Here is a 13595-nt window from a genome sequence, read left to right on the forward strand (position 1 = left end):
TTTATAGATCTCCTTTACCTGTGTTGACAGTGACCGACTTCAGACGACGTCTTGGTTGCATCCCTTGAGTGGCGTGCCGATACAAACAGGTCACAAGCAGGTGCAAGGTAGGTTAATTTTCTGTACAGGTGCATACCTGTTGTTTTTTTTAAAGAAATTTTTGCGTCTAAAATATTATAAACAATGGCGTCGATGACTTTGTTATGAGAGGTGACCCGAAAAGCAATCACGAACCTGAACTTCACCTGTGTCGGGAGACAGGTGAATTTGAATAAAAAACGAATAACACTTCTCAGGAATAATCATACGCGAACTGATTTCTGCATATGGTTTACATGCATTGAAAAAACCCCGAGAAAACAACCCTCCCGATGTTATACTGGTATTTATCTGTTTACCTGTCAATGAAAACACAGGTCAGCTGTATATGGTCTCGGCTAACTGACTATTTGTCTATACCGTATGTAACAAACATTTTAGGTCAAGTTTATATGCATAATTTTTGCATGTGTACAGAGTAATAAAACCTGTTTTGTACCTTAGTGCAGAATAGATGTTGTCTCGCTTTGACAGTTGTGTCACATGGATAATTTTTGTAGCTCTGTTCAAATAGCAAGCATAATGTCAGTTTCTTGGTAAAAAATGATAACATGAAATGAGACGTGTAAATTCAATTATTCTGAATCCATTATAAATTTTATCTGATTATTAATCAGGAATTAATGAAATATTCACAAGTTCCAGGTTATTCAATTGACAGTAAGTATTGATGTGATCAAGAGTTCTCCTAACTTTGACAAGGAAAAAAAATTGGAAATGTGTGGTATAACCTGGGACACAATAACTAGTTAGCAATGTCAGACTCGGTCATTGGCTGGATGATGGGAACCATTGTGCTTGTTACATTGGGTGGCAGCATCATATGGCCCTGGGGTACCTTGTTCCCTCTGGCTATTCCGTCTTTGCGTATTGCAGAGTTATCTTCTCTTGGGAGCCGGTAGTGATTGTTACGTCTCTTGTTTGTGAGAGTAACGGCATCAATTTTTGAGAAAACAACGTAATTTTCTCACACAGCCCAATGACGTAACAATCAATGCCTGTTCCGAAGAGAAGATAACTCTGCAGATATCTCTGCGCTATCTTCTCTTGGGAACAGGCATTGATTGTTACGTCATTGGGCTGTGTGAGAAAATTACGGCGTTTTCTCAAAAGTTGATGACGTGACTCTCACAAACAAGTGACGTAACCATCCCTACCTGCTCCCAAGAGAAGATACCTCTGCAATACGCAAAGACGGAATAGGGAAGGTGCAGGCTCAGGACCCAACAGAATTCCCCAGGCCAAGGCTCCGGATAAAACTTCTCTCACAGGGAATAGTGTAATGGCTGAAGATTGGGAAATACATGTACAACCCAATGAAAAACTAGCTTTTCCAGCAATCAGTATAACCTAGGGTCATGTTCACTTTTTAGCAATGCCGAGTGTGGTCAGTGTCAGGATGGGTGAACCTTACAATACCCTTTCGTGATAAGTGGTTGCATCTCTGGCTCCCAGGGTTTTTACCAGCTATTTTGGGGGAAAGCCCCTGGGCAGGAATTGGGAAAATATCATCAGCATTTGGAAAAAAATAGGAAATTCCACCAGTGTCCCCACATGTTCATGTATGGGAAAAAATAAAACCTACAATGTGATTTGCAAAAAGTTTTTCTCTAGCTGTTTCTTACAGTAAAATGTATAGCAATTAAATGAACACATCTATTTTCAGTGTTTTTGTTTATTCATATTCAATTTTTTTGTATTTTTGTATTTTGAATGTTCCTTCATGGACGGTAATACTTTGAACGTTGCACATATAATGACTGGAAACTTGTATAAACATTCCTTTTAATCCAGTTGGGGAAAATAAAGACTGAAATTGGGAAAATACAGTGTCATTTTTCAATTGGGAATGGGTCCCTGTACCAGACCCTATAAACACCTGGCAAAAACCCTGGCTCCATACCTTTTAGTTGTAAAATACAACTACATGTAGTTACATTAGCCTCATTACCCTCTATTCGACAGGTGCTTGCTTCATTGGCCTAACACCTCACTTTAGTAAATGCTTGCTTAATTGGCCTCGTAGCTTTTACTTTTAGTTGTAAAATACTTGCTTCATTGACCCTATATCCTATACTGGACAAACATTTCTGCATCCTACTGTTCTAATTTTTACTTGCTTCATTGACCTCATTACCTAAAGTGTTATATCTTGCTTCATTGACCTTGTACTTTATAGTGACCATGGCCAATGCTTGTTTTATTGGTGTCATGCACTTAAATGTACTAAAGTTAGTTCATTGACCTATACAGATGTCTTATAGCTGTCAAATATTTGTTTCATTGGCATTATACCTTTCAGTGAACAAATACTGTTTCTACTGCTAGATTCATAGCTCTCATAGGCTGTAGTGGTAAATGTTTGCTTCATTGACCTAACCCTACAGATACGAGACCAGGAGTTATTGATGATGTCATCCTATGTAATAGGTGTCTGTTATCTGGCATCTTTGAGAAGTTAAGGGGCCAGAGGCTTTTAACATACAATTAGTCTAGAGGTCTACAATAACAAATTTCCCAGAATATTGAAATAGAAACGGTCGCTTGAAACTCTGTCCTGCTGTTATTGAAATTTCTTCAGATTGTTAGTCCAGATTTACTCTGTTCCATACATGTGTTACTATATTATGTACCGTTATTGTTCAAATTTCCAATAATTAATTGCATAAGGAAAGTCTTTATACCTGTATACATTATTCATATTGACCTCTGGTTAGGAGTATTTCCACAAGCCCCATCCTATATTTTTTATGAGCTTCAGTTATCATTATAGAGCATATACTAAATAAATCCAACTAAAACAGTGTTATAGCTTCAGTACAACCATGCAGGCAGGCGGGCACCCATTAGTTTCCGCTCAATCACTTGAGTAATTTTGAATGGATTCATTTCAAACTTGGTAGGAAGGTTCATTGCCATGAAACCTCGGACAACTTCGATAACCAAAATTATTTGCCGGTTATTAATGCAGTTATGGCCCTTTGTAGAATTGACGCTTATCTCTCCAAAATTTATGCACTTATGGCCCTTTGTGGCAAACTGCTCATTCGACATTTGACAGGCGTATCATATGTACCGCTTCGCTGAACTCTTGTTTAACTTTTGTGAAAGTTTAACCTAAATTTTTGGTGGTGCAAGTTTGTTTAATTTGTATCATAAACAGCATAGCACAAATAGGAGTCATCAGTATCTAATAGTTCATATCTTAAACCTTCAGATCAACATAAGTCGACTCAAGATTTTGGTTAATTTGATACATAAAGTCATCATATCAGGATCTGTATACGCCATGAAATTGCCTAACTGTTAGAACGTTTGATTTGAACAACCAAACGGTTTTACCGATGCCACAATTACCAAAAAAAAAAGAATAGTTGAATTTATCAATGGTCAACAACCTGTTGCCACTGTCATAGATGATAGTGACAAAATGTCTGTTGATCATAAATACAAGTTCACATTCATAGATCCAAATATATAGACAATTCCACATGTGCAGCAATTCAAAATAACCAGGCTAAGTTAAAATTTTGAAATAAACAGGTGTATTGCATGAATATTTTAAAATTGGTATAGCTGACATAATTGAGAGCACAGAGTGTTGGACTTCTGGTGAAGGTTAACATGTATGGTCTTAATATCATATATATGATATACACTACCATGTCCAGGCTGGCTAGACAGAATTAGGACCTGCCATGTCTGGACAGCTTAACCATCTGTGACTCTACAAGCTACAAATAAGCACATTTTGTTAGGGTAATCTAACAAGGCTGAAACAAAGCCAGGCTACATTATAGGGAGAATGTACTACATGTACACTGTCTGTTTGGAAAGAGAATTATTATAATGCCTATGATGATTATCTCACAGACAAGAAATATCTACCATGAAGGTTGTGGATAGGGAGGTTTTATGCTTAGTTAACTGGGAGGGCAATCTGGTTCATGTCGATGGTACTGTTTACAGCTAATCATCTCTGTAACATGGCCACACCTATTGTCTGGCGAGGGTCTCGACACATTCGAAACTGGACCACTCGCTTATCATTCAATGAACAAAATCCCATTGCCAGGCCGTGAATCCACAAATGTTTCCTTATCTATTGTGTCTATTCCTTTTCTACTCTGCAACTGTAAGACCTTATTGTGTTGATGGGCCATTAGACTGAAGACTTGATCATTAAAATCTTGCAAAGACATAGAAAAAGATTTGAACAAGGTTGTTTGGAAATGTAAAATTATCTCCATGTAAGTGTTTCGTATATATAGGATCTTACATGAATTTCCATTTTATATGTGATTTATGAAACAAGCCTTATTTTTTTTCAATTTAGCAAGCCTCTCAGGGCGAGCTAAAATGAAAATTTGTGACGAGTTTCATAAATCTCATATGAAATGGAAACTCATGTAATCGAAATGAAAACGAGTGTATGATCCTTTTTATCACATAATCAAGATTTGTGGCATTAATTCGTGTAAAACGAGAATTTTCATGTAACCTTGAAATGTAAAAAGTCGCCATTTTGACTCCAGTGCGTAACTCTGTGGCGTCATGTACTTCTCCTAGGCGTATGATGTCACTATTGAAACAGTTGAATTTTACAATCCAATCACAGGGCTGATAGGTCATATTACATAGGTTAATACGCAAAGAAATATGACATGGGTATATTCACTGGATAACACAGTACACTATGTACATGTGATAAAAGGATATATAACAATGATCAATTGGTTGATAAAATTGAGGTGAATCAGCTGTGTTTTTACCCTTGATCAGATGTAAGTCCAAAGACCCATTTAATAATGTATTTGAGGTACTCAGAGTACTTTCTGATTCTTTTACTGACTCGATGATTTCTTATACTGACTCAGCTGTATATGTAAACTTTATTTAGTTTTGAATACCCAGAGAAAACTCACGTGGTAGGGCAGGTGAACCCATACCATTTCACTTCTGACCGGGGAATCAAACCCCAGCCGCCTTGGTGAAAGGCAAGTGTGATATATATCCACTATACCACCTGACCACCCTGACTCAGCTGCAAGCTGCAATATCAAACTTGTAACTACCTACATGAACATGTATGTGTAGCTGAAATACTGAATCATTGAGAAGGTTTCATCCAAGTTAGTTTAGAAAATATCAGGAGTATAGCTAGCCCTTTGTTTGGAGTGGATTCAGTTAGGAGCAGGTCCAGGGCAGGGCTTCGGGTAGCTATTCTGTTTTTGCGTATTGCAGAGTTATCGGCTCTTGTGAGCAGGTATTGTTTGTTACGCCATTTGTTTGTGAGAGTAACGGTCATCAATTTTTAAGAAAACAACGTATTTTTCTCACACAATTTCTCACACAAACCAATGACCTAACAATCAATACCTGCTCACAAGAGAAGATAACTCTGCAATACGCAAAGACGGAATACGAGAACAAGGGTACTGGAAAAGGTGTTTTTGTTTGGTTTTGATTTTCTTTTTGAAATTTGGTGGATTCACCTGCATACCAGTGTATATGCAGTTACGTGCCTGATCATTGTTATTTAGCTTTTAGACAAAAGCAGCTATAGAAGTAAAATCAATCCTTGCAAGATGTCTTACTGAAAGACCTTATTATAGGGGATCCCTGCTGATACAGTGAAATTCAAGGAGACCTTCAAAATTAATTTATTATAAATGAAATTATCAAAGAAACCTTACCAATCTAGTGATCAAAGATTATTTATTATAATGTCAAATCCTTGCTGTTGGACAGCTCCAAGGCTAATTTGCAAATATTCTAAAAAAGATATGTGTGATTAAATATGTCTCCTATAATACTGATTTACATTTTAATAGTCTTTTAATTAAAGATTTGACTTTTAATCATACATTTTTTATTTATTTTAAATTTTGCAAATATAGTTATCATGCATTTCGATGATTGATAATAAAACATGAAATATACATTTCAATAAATATTTACGACGTCTGACAAAATTTTCCCAGTATTATATCAGTAATGTACATAAATACATATTCATGATTGATAATTATAGCAGGATAAACAGATGTAATTACAGTTACGTGTAATTTAAAGATTTAAAATTGAAGATTTGGTGAAAAATCTATCTGAGCTGCATACTATATGGGGAAACAACAGTGTAATATTTCCGACTGCAATATAAATAAATATATGTTACCATGATATTCTGATTATAGGCATGATATCTTTATTATGATCATGTGTTTTGAAATCAATCTTGGCATTTACATGTAAGTAAGGATAAATATATACTAACTGCAAAATTATTTTACTGTGATGTCACCTAAAATTATAATTTTAATTGTGTTGTACGATACTGAATGAATTTTGATTTCTGATGAGACTTAAATGAAACAGGTCTGGACGTTTTCTTTTTGTCATGATTCCTTGTGGACAAAAAGTAAACTTTGGGACATGTATGAAATGTAAGCAATTCAAGATCGGTTTGACAACACTACCAAGAACGTCGATTTATGTAAAGATTTGCAGGAAACCCATTTTTTTCCATCATTAAGTCTTCAATTTTGACTGTCTATTTGTTTTGAATCTGATATATCATAATGTCGTGAAATCATGTCTTTTGTCTCAGCTCTCAAATCTTGACTACATACATATGGATGATATACGTATAGAGATAGAGAACTTTCTTTATGATGTAATGTAAGAATTCATGTAATATTTGTGGTACTGGAGTGTATTATCAGTGCAAAAATACCCTTGTGAACAGCCAAACGTCATCCAAATGTTTCTAATGATGGTCTCAAGATATTGTCAAAATGAAACTGATCTTATCGTGTTAGACCTGTACATATATATAAACATCAGGTCTTTTGGTAGTAGGTTCATCCTCTGCTGGATAACCAACTAGTTGATAGTGAAGCAGACATAAACCACTCAATCAATCTATCTTTTGATCTAAGGCATGCGCATTAGCAGTGAGAAATATGACATATTCATTACATAACGCTGTTAAAGCCATGTGATTAAAATATAACGCTTTCACCCCTATGTAACTTTAGTGGACTCTACCATGCATTGACCTGGATGAGTCCATTTTGGTCTACAGTGGTGAAAGGGTTAAATAAGTTTTATGATGGGTACCCCTACTGTTCGTTGAGGGGTTTTGGGAGTACAGTCTAACCCTGTACCATTCAGCATGATTCACAAGTACAGCTATGACACATGAGTTCATTGATGAGTGAACACAGTTTCGGTGGGAATATATCCTATTCCATTGCCTTGTATGATGTGTGTATTGGTTCACACATGGATGTTAGTTTATCAGTAAACAGTATCAATAGTGTGATAAGACTTCACTCACATTGTGTGGGTAAATAAATATTTGTAATGTGTTTATCACTTAGGCTTGGGGACAAAAAAACAAAGATTGTTCCTCTTACCCAAATGCCTGGTCTGACTTTGTAAGGCCATTGATCATGAATGCATGTTTATACAAATGTAGTTATTACGTATGTGGTATAGCCTTTTTTGAAGAAAAACAAAACATTTTCTGATCATAATTTGTACATCCTTACTCTAGGCCCACATCATTTTATTTATCAGACACGAGAATGCTAATATTAGCCAGAGATCATAATTTTTCAATTCGGGTACAAGATTCCTTCAAATTAGCTATAGACTGCTGTTCAATTTGGAATACAATACGTATCAGGCTTCCCAAGATCGAATCTTGAACTTCATGTATTTGTTGATGTAAAAGTTAATTTAGATAAGAACAATTAAAATTACTTAGTTTCAAGGATTTAAAACATAGATCTTCCCTGTAACGGTATTTACTTAAGATAAATAACATATTTATTGAATAATATAATTACCTTCATTATCTCCACTTGCACTGAGATCAACTTCTGCTTAACTACCAATGTATTCAATTCTTTAACCTTCGTTATTTTGTGTAATTTACGGTATGTATAGACAACATAAACACTATAAATTAATATTTACAAAAAAAATATTAAAGCGGAACTTCAGGAATTTATTATCCAACTAAAGGGGTTGCCTCGAGTTGATTACACTATGAGTAGATTATTTGAGTTTGTGGGATGTGGGCGTCCTTCTGTCTGCTGGTATATATATAGATCAGTATATCGCCACACTTGCCTTTGTCTCACATGTTTATGTTATGTTGATTCCAAAGTCTGTTGACTTTACAGATTTTTTGCTGGTCCCACATAATTCCATGTTTTTAGTGGCTTAGTGTTAAATAAGACTGGTAAATCCCTTTATACGTGTAGGTAGCCCTGTTCGTGAATGAGTTTAGTATTCCTGGTGGCCTGAGGCAAGGATGTCCATTCAACCTGCTGATGTTTATACAACAATAAAGGTTGGGGTAAATAAAAAACAAAATTCCCATTAGGAGTACTCGGCCTTCAGCCACTATTTACTCATGATTTCTTAGTCAGCAGTTTTTGTATTGTACATTCATTGAAGTTTTCAGTTTCCTTTAAACCAATACCAAACATACGAAGGAAATGAATTGTGATATTAATTCATTAAAATTACAATGAATTAGAATTGTGATTTTAATTAATTATTATTAATTAAATATGTAAAGTTATAGTAGTATAGAAACATTTAAATGATCAGTTACATTGCAAATATTGTTTTGTGATAATCACAATCAATGTAGCAATGCTGATTCAAGGTGATGCAGGCTGTGGTACCACTCGATTCAATTCTTTATTTACCTTTATTTATAAGTTCATCACTACAAGGAAGTAAATAATAACATGTACAAGGGACACTTGCACAGTTTTATAGGATCTTACACTCATTTTCATTTTTTTTTATTTTTATTTTCATTTTTCAATTTAGCGAGCCTCTGGCAAGCTAAAATGAAAAAAATTGTGACAAGTTTCATCAACTTCATATGAAATGAAAATGAGTGTAAGATCATTTTTATCACATAAATCAGATTTGTGGCATTAATTTGTGTAAAACGGCAATTTTCATGTAACCTTGAAATGTAAAATGCCGCCATTTTGACTCCAGTGCGTATGTCTGTAACGTCATGTACTTGTCCTAGGCGAGATGTCACAATTGAAATAATTGAAACTTACAACCAATCATAGGGCTGATCGGTCATATTACATAGGTTAATACGCAAAAAATATGACATGGGTATACTCACTGGATAACACAGTACATTATGTGATAAATAAAGGTACCGATCTACAGCACCAATGATTGTTAAAAATTCCACCATTTTTTACTGAATTTTGTAGGTTTGTAAGACATGATTTAAGAAACATTAATGTCCCTGTTATGTTGTCTTAAGAATTTGTTAATAAAAAATGAAAATCCTCTTTCAATTAAATCATTTCACAAGTTGTCTGTTATAGTTCAATTCTCTTAATATTTCATTATCGTTCAGTTTCTATAAAGTTTTTACAGAAAATTGGGGTCTTAATGCTTGGTTGTAGTTATTTGATGACTGTCACTACAGCATTTAATAGAAAGCTGGCAAACAAAAATGTTAAATAAGCACAGACTGATGTTAATAATTTAGATTTGTATTGCAATGTTTGGATTGTAACACAAAAACTAATTTTTGTTCTTGCCTTCGGTCTGTTTAAACACAAAAGTGACTTTACAATTGAGTTGGAAAATATACAGAGGCAACATAATATTGATCCACCTCTTAAATTATTTCATTCTTTTTTACCGATTATCCATTTATCAGCATAATTGCCTGAACCAAAGCAGCAATACATTTTTAATCACCAAAGTCGTAACTAATGTAGCATAACTACTGATAAAGCTTCAAGTCTCCGAAATAGTTTACAATAGCCAAATAGAGAACATATAAAGGCCGAACCCTGGAGTGGTTAACAAAATTATCTGAATGTTTATTATTCAGTACAAGCTAGGCCTAACTTAGGGTCAGCTGTAAATGGATAACAAATGATTATGATACATAGCAAAGACATGGTAAGTATGTTTTAGGACAGAAAAATGTGTTTTAGGCAGTGGTAGAGGCATTCTTAAGTGCCGTTTTATCTAGTGTTTTTCTTTAAATTGGTTTTTTAATGACATTTTGATATTCCCTGTTATGACAATTTGTAAAACATACCTGATGCCTATTACTGAAACAATTTTATGTCAGGTTATGGCCATTTTATAGTTCTTCACATCAGAACATTCCTCATACTTAATCAGGCATTAATTTCTACCAATACATAGAAAAACTATGCCTGTATATAAAAAAAAGGGGAAAATCTGGTTGAACTTTTAACAAGATTTTGTTAAGCCAATAATTAATACTTGATTTCCTTTATTTTTAACACTGATAAAACAAGATATGGTTAACCTATGCATTGTGAGTCAATCCTGATTATACATACTGAAGACTCCCTATTTTGGACCTTTAAATTTAGTTTTTCCAACCACTGAATTTGCTCAACTATCCCTAAATTCTAAGATCTAATGATTTTATCTGAAAGAACAACTCAACATATGTCATTTTCAAGAATTATTTTATCTCTAAGGGGAATATACATACCTTTTATTTATGTTTTAATTAGGGCTGAAACAGGTAACCGAGTACCCAGGCTCGGTTTAGTTCGGTTACAAGTACTCTCCGGTTAGCAAATCTACATACCCGAAAGCGTCAAAAATGTAGTTCAATATTTGTTGATTTTCCCGGTCAGAAATGTCGCTCTTGAATGTTTGACAGACCTTGAAAACAATCGCGATTAGTATACTTACCAAACCATTGAGTGCATGTATCGATAAATTTTGAATGACATAATATCGACTGACATTCTGCTGAACAATGTAACTTGTTCCGACCGGAATTGATGCACAGAAATAGGTGCCACATAGTATTGACAACACATGAATGAAAGTGAAACTACAAAAATGTCCCTGTCGGGGGCAACTGATGTAGCCAATTCATAATGATTTTGAGAATCTGCAACGTTTTACAGCATTATTTACAAGGAATAGGTATTGAGTTATCTTTGGTTATGCATTTAGTGAATTGAGTTATCATATTTTTGTCAAAATAAAGGGCTGTATTTCATGGCATAAAAAACTTGGTTACTGGCGATCGGTTTCTGTTGAGTTAAGCACACACGGTTATCTGACTTGCACTATTTCTAACCGTTGCAGCCCTAGTTTTAAATGGTTACTCGGTTTCTGTTGGGTTAAGCACACATGGTTATCTGACTTACATTAATTCTAACCGTTGCAGCCCTAGTTTTAAATGGTTACTCGGTTTCTGTTGGGTTAAGCACACACAGTTATCTGACTTACATTATTTCTAACCGTTGTAGCCCTAATTTTAAATTGTTACTCGGTTTCTGTTGGGTTAAGCACACACCGTTATCCGACTTGCATTATTTCTAACCTTGTAGCCCTAGTTTTAAATGTTTACTCGGTTTCTGTTGGGTTAAGCACACACGGCTATCCGACTTGTACTATTTCTAACTGTTGCAGCCTTAGTTTTAAATGGTTACTCGGTTTCTGTTGGGTTAAGCACACACGGCTATCCGACTTGTACTATTTCTAACTGTTGCAGCCTTAGTTTTAAATGGTTACTCGGTTTCTGTTAGGTTAAGCACACACGGTTATCCGACTTGCATTATTTCTAACTGTTGCAGCCTTAGTTTTAAATGGTTACTCGGTTTCTGTTGGGTTAAGCACACATGATTATCCGACTTGCATTATTTCTAACCTTGTAGCCCTAGTTTTAAATGGTTACTCGGTTTCTGTTGGGTTAAGCACACACGGTTATCCGACTTGCATTATTTCTAACCGTTGCAGCCCTAGTTTTAATTTTGAGCATGCAGAATCTCCTCCATGGAATTTTCAAAATGTTGGCAAGTATGATTATATGTACGTTGCATTTATCTGAGGTTCAGAAATTAATATTGATTCCTATATAGTTTGATCATTCAGAATCTACTGATCTTGATTGTCTTAGGATAACAACTTAACCCATTCACCCCTGAAGTCACAATTGAACCTTACCAAATCAAAGTCTGGGCAAGTCCAGTTTAAAAATGTAGGGGTAAATGAGTTAAATTGGCAGGTTCACATAAAACTGGTTGTTACATTTAACATTGAGTTTATGGTAGTAACATATACATGTGTGGGGCATCAGCCTCTACCCTGAGTTATTGATTTAAAGATCCCTAGGGTTATGTGATGATTTCATATAGAATATTGAACTATTGATGGTACACATTCTATTTGGACTTTATGAATTATTTAGTTTATGTTTGTAAGCCATCATCTGGTTTGTTGAACTCATTCTTATGTATAGCTATATAATGTAGTGACTGTCCTCGTTGAGTAATCATGTCAGGTGACCGAGTGTCGGGTTACGGATGCTGGATACTCCCAGCCTCCGCATCTGTTCTACCTGGGTAGTACACGAAATAAATGTCAATTGATTTTGACCATGCTACTGTATGTTTTTCCTGTTTTCTGTCTATTTACAGTCAATTTATACCCCAATATTAGTGGTATATTCCACATGGAATAGGCTTTGGAAAACCATTGAAACAATATCGACCTTTTTTCAAAACTCCAGATCATCAGTTCAAAGTATCTTCCAAAACTGAACTGAATATGAAGTTACAGTTTGGGGACTTGGTAGCCTACAGGAAGTCAATGAAACTTGCTTTTATATTGCTGATATATGGCACTAATATTTTGAAGTCTTGTTTGGTTAGGTTGGTTTGTGGATGTCATTCTATTAACAGTTATGGTAATTTAAAGACAAGGCAAGTTTTGGTGGTGGAGGAAAGCTGATGCTTCTGAAGAAAAACCACCAGCATGTGGCCTGATGATGGCCAGTACCTGGCAATTTGGAGTCTTTATATGACTGGGGATGTTTAAATAGTCCATTATGCAAGAAAGTACAGATAACGTAATGTTCAAAATAATTTTATATTTTGCTGAAAATTAAGTTGTGATATTTTTCACATTAACAGTTATTTTCAAAGCCTAGCCTCATCTTTTTAACAAGGAACAGATTAGATTACACATACATGTAGGGTATTTGTAAGTAAATGATGTTAAAGTAAAGCTGATATCATATAAATGCCAGTATGTGATCAGTTACAGGACAAAAAATGTATACAAGCTGTGAACCCCTCCAAAATGTGTCCATTATGCTTTTAGCCAGGTGAAATTTGCCGACATCTTTCATTTTGAAAATCGGTCTAATGGGGGTTCTTTTTGCATGCCACATAAGCAGATTGTTGATTATATTTTTTAAACTTGATCTTTCTCAGATCAATACTCAGATACACTTGTAGACTTTTAGTGTCATATAGATAAATACAAGCACATGCAGAGGTAATAATATGGAAATATAACAATAAAACTCAATTATAAAGTACTAAAATATATTGATAGTTGTCGTAATTGGAAAGGTTTGACAACTTGATTTGGGCCCTGTAGCTACTTAGATTGTTAAACGCTTTCAATGAAAACATACTTTG

The 13595-nt window shown here is 34.9% G+C and overlaps 1 protein-coding gene across 10 annotated transcripts in view; it reads left to right on the top strand.

The window, feature by feature from the left end:
- The window catches only part of LOC110453702, an 82090-nt gene that overhangs the window by 214 nt on the left and 68281 nt on the right, over window positions 1–13595 (top strand). For all 10 annotated transcript variants that reach the window (XM_021502770.1, XM_021502778.1, XM_021502771.1 and 7 more), the window contains exon 2: window positions 31–107. In XM_021502770.1, coding sequence (XP_021358445.1) covers window positions 31–107 — 77 coding nt within the window. The remainder of the gene's footprint in view (window positions 1–30; window positions 108–13595) is intronic.

The sequence above is a fragment of the Mizuhopecten yessoensis genome, unplaced genomic scaffold (assembly GCF_002113885.1).
Source record: "Mizuhopecten yessoensis strain PY_sf001 unplaced genomic scaffold, ASM211388v2 scaffold7491, whole genome shotgun sequence".
NCBI classification, from domain to species: domain Eukaryota; kingdom Metazoa; phylum Mollusca; class Bivalvia; order Pectinida; family Pectinidae; genus Mizuhopecten; species Mizuhopecten yessoensis.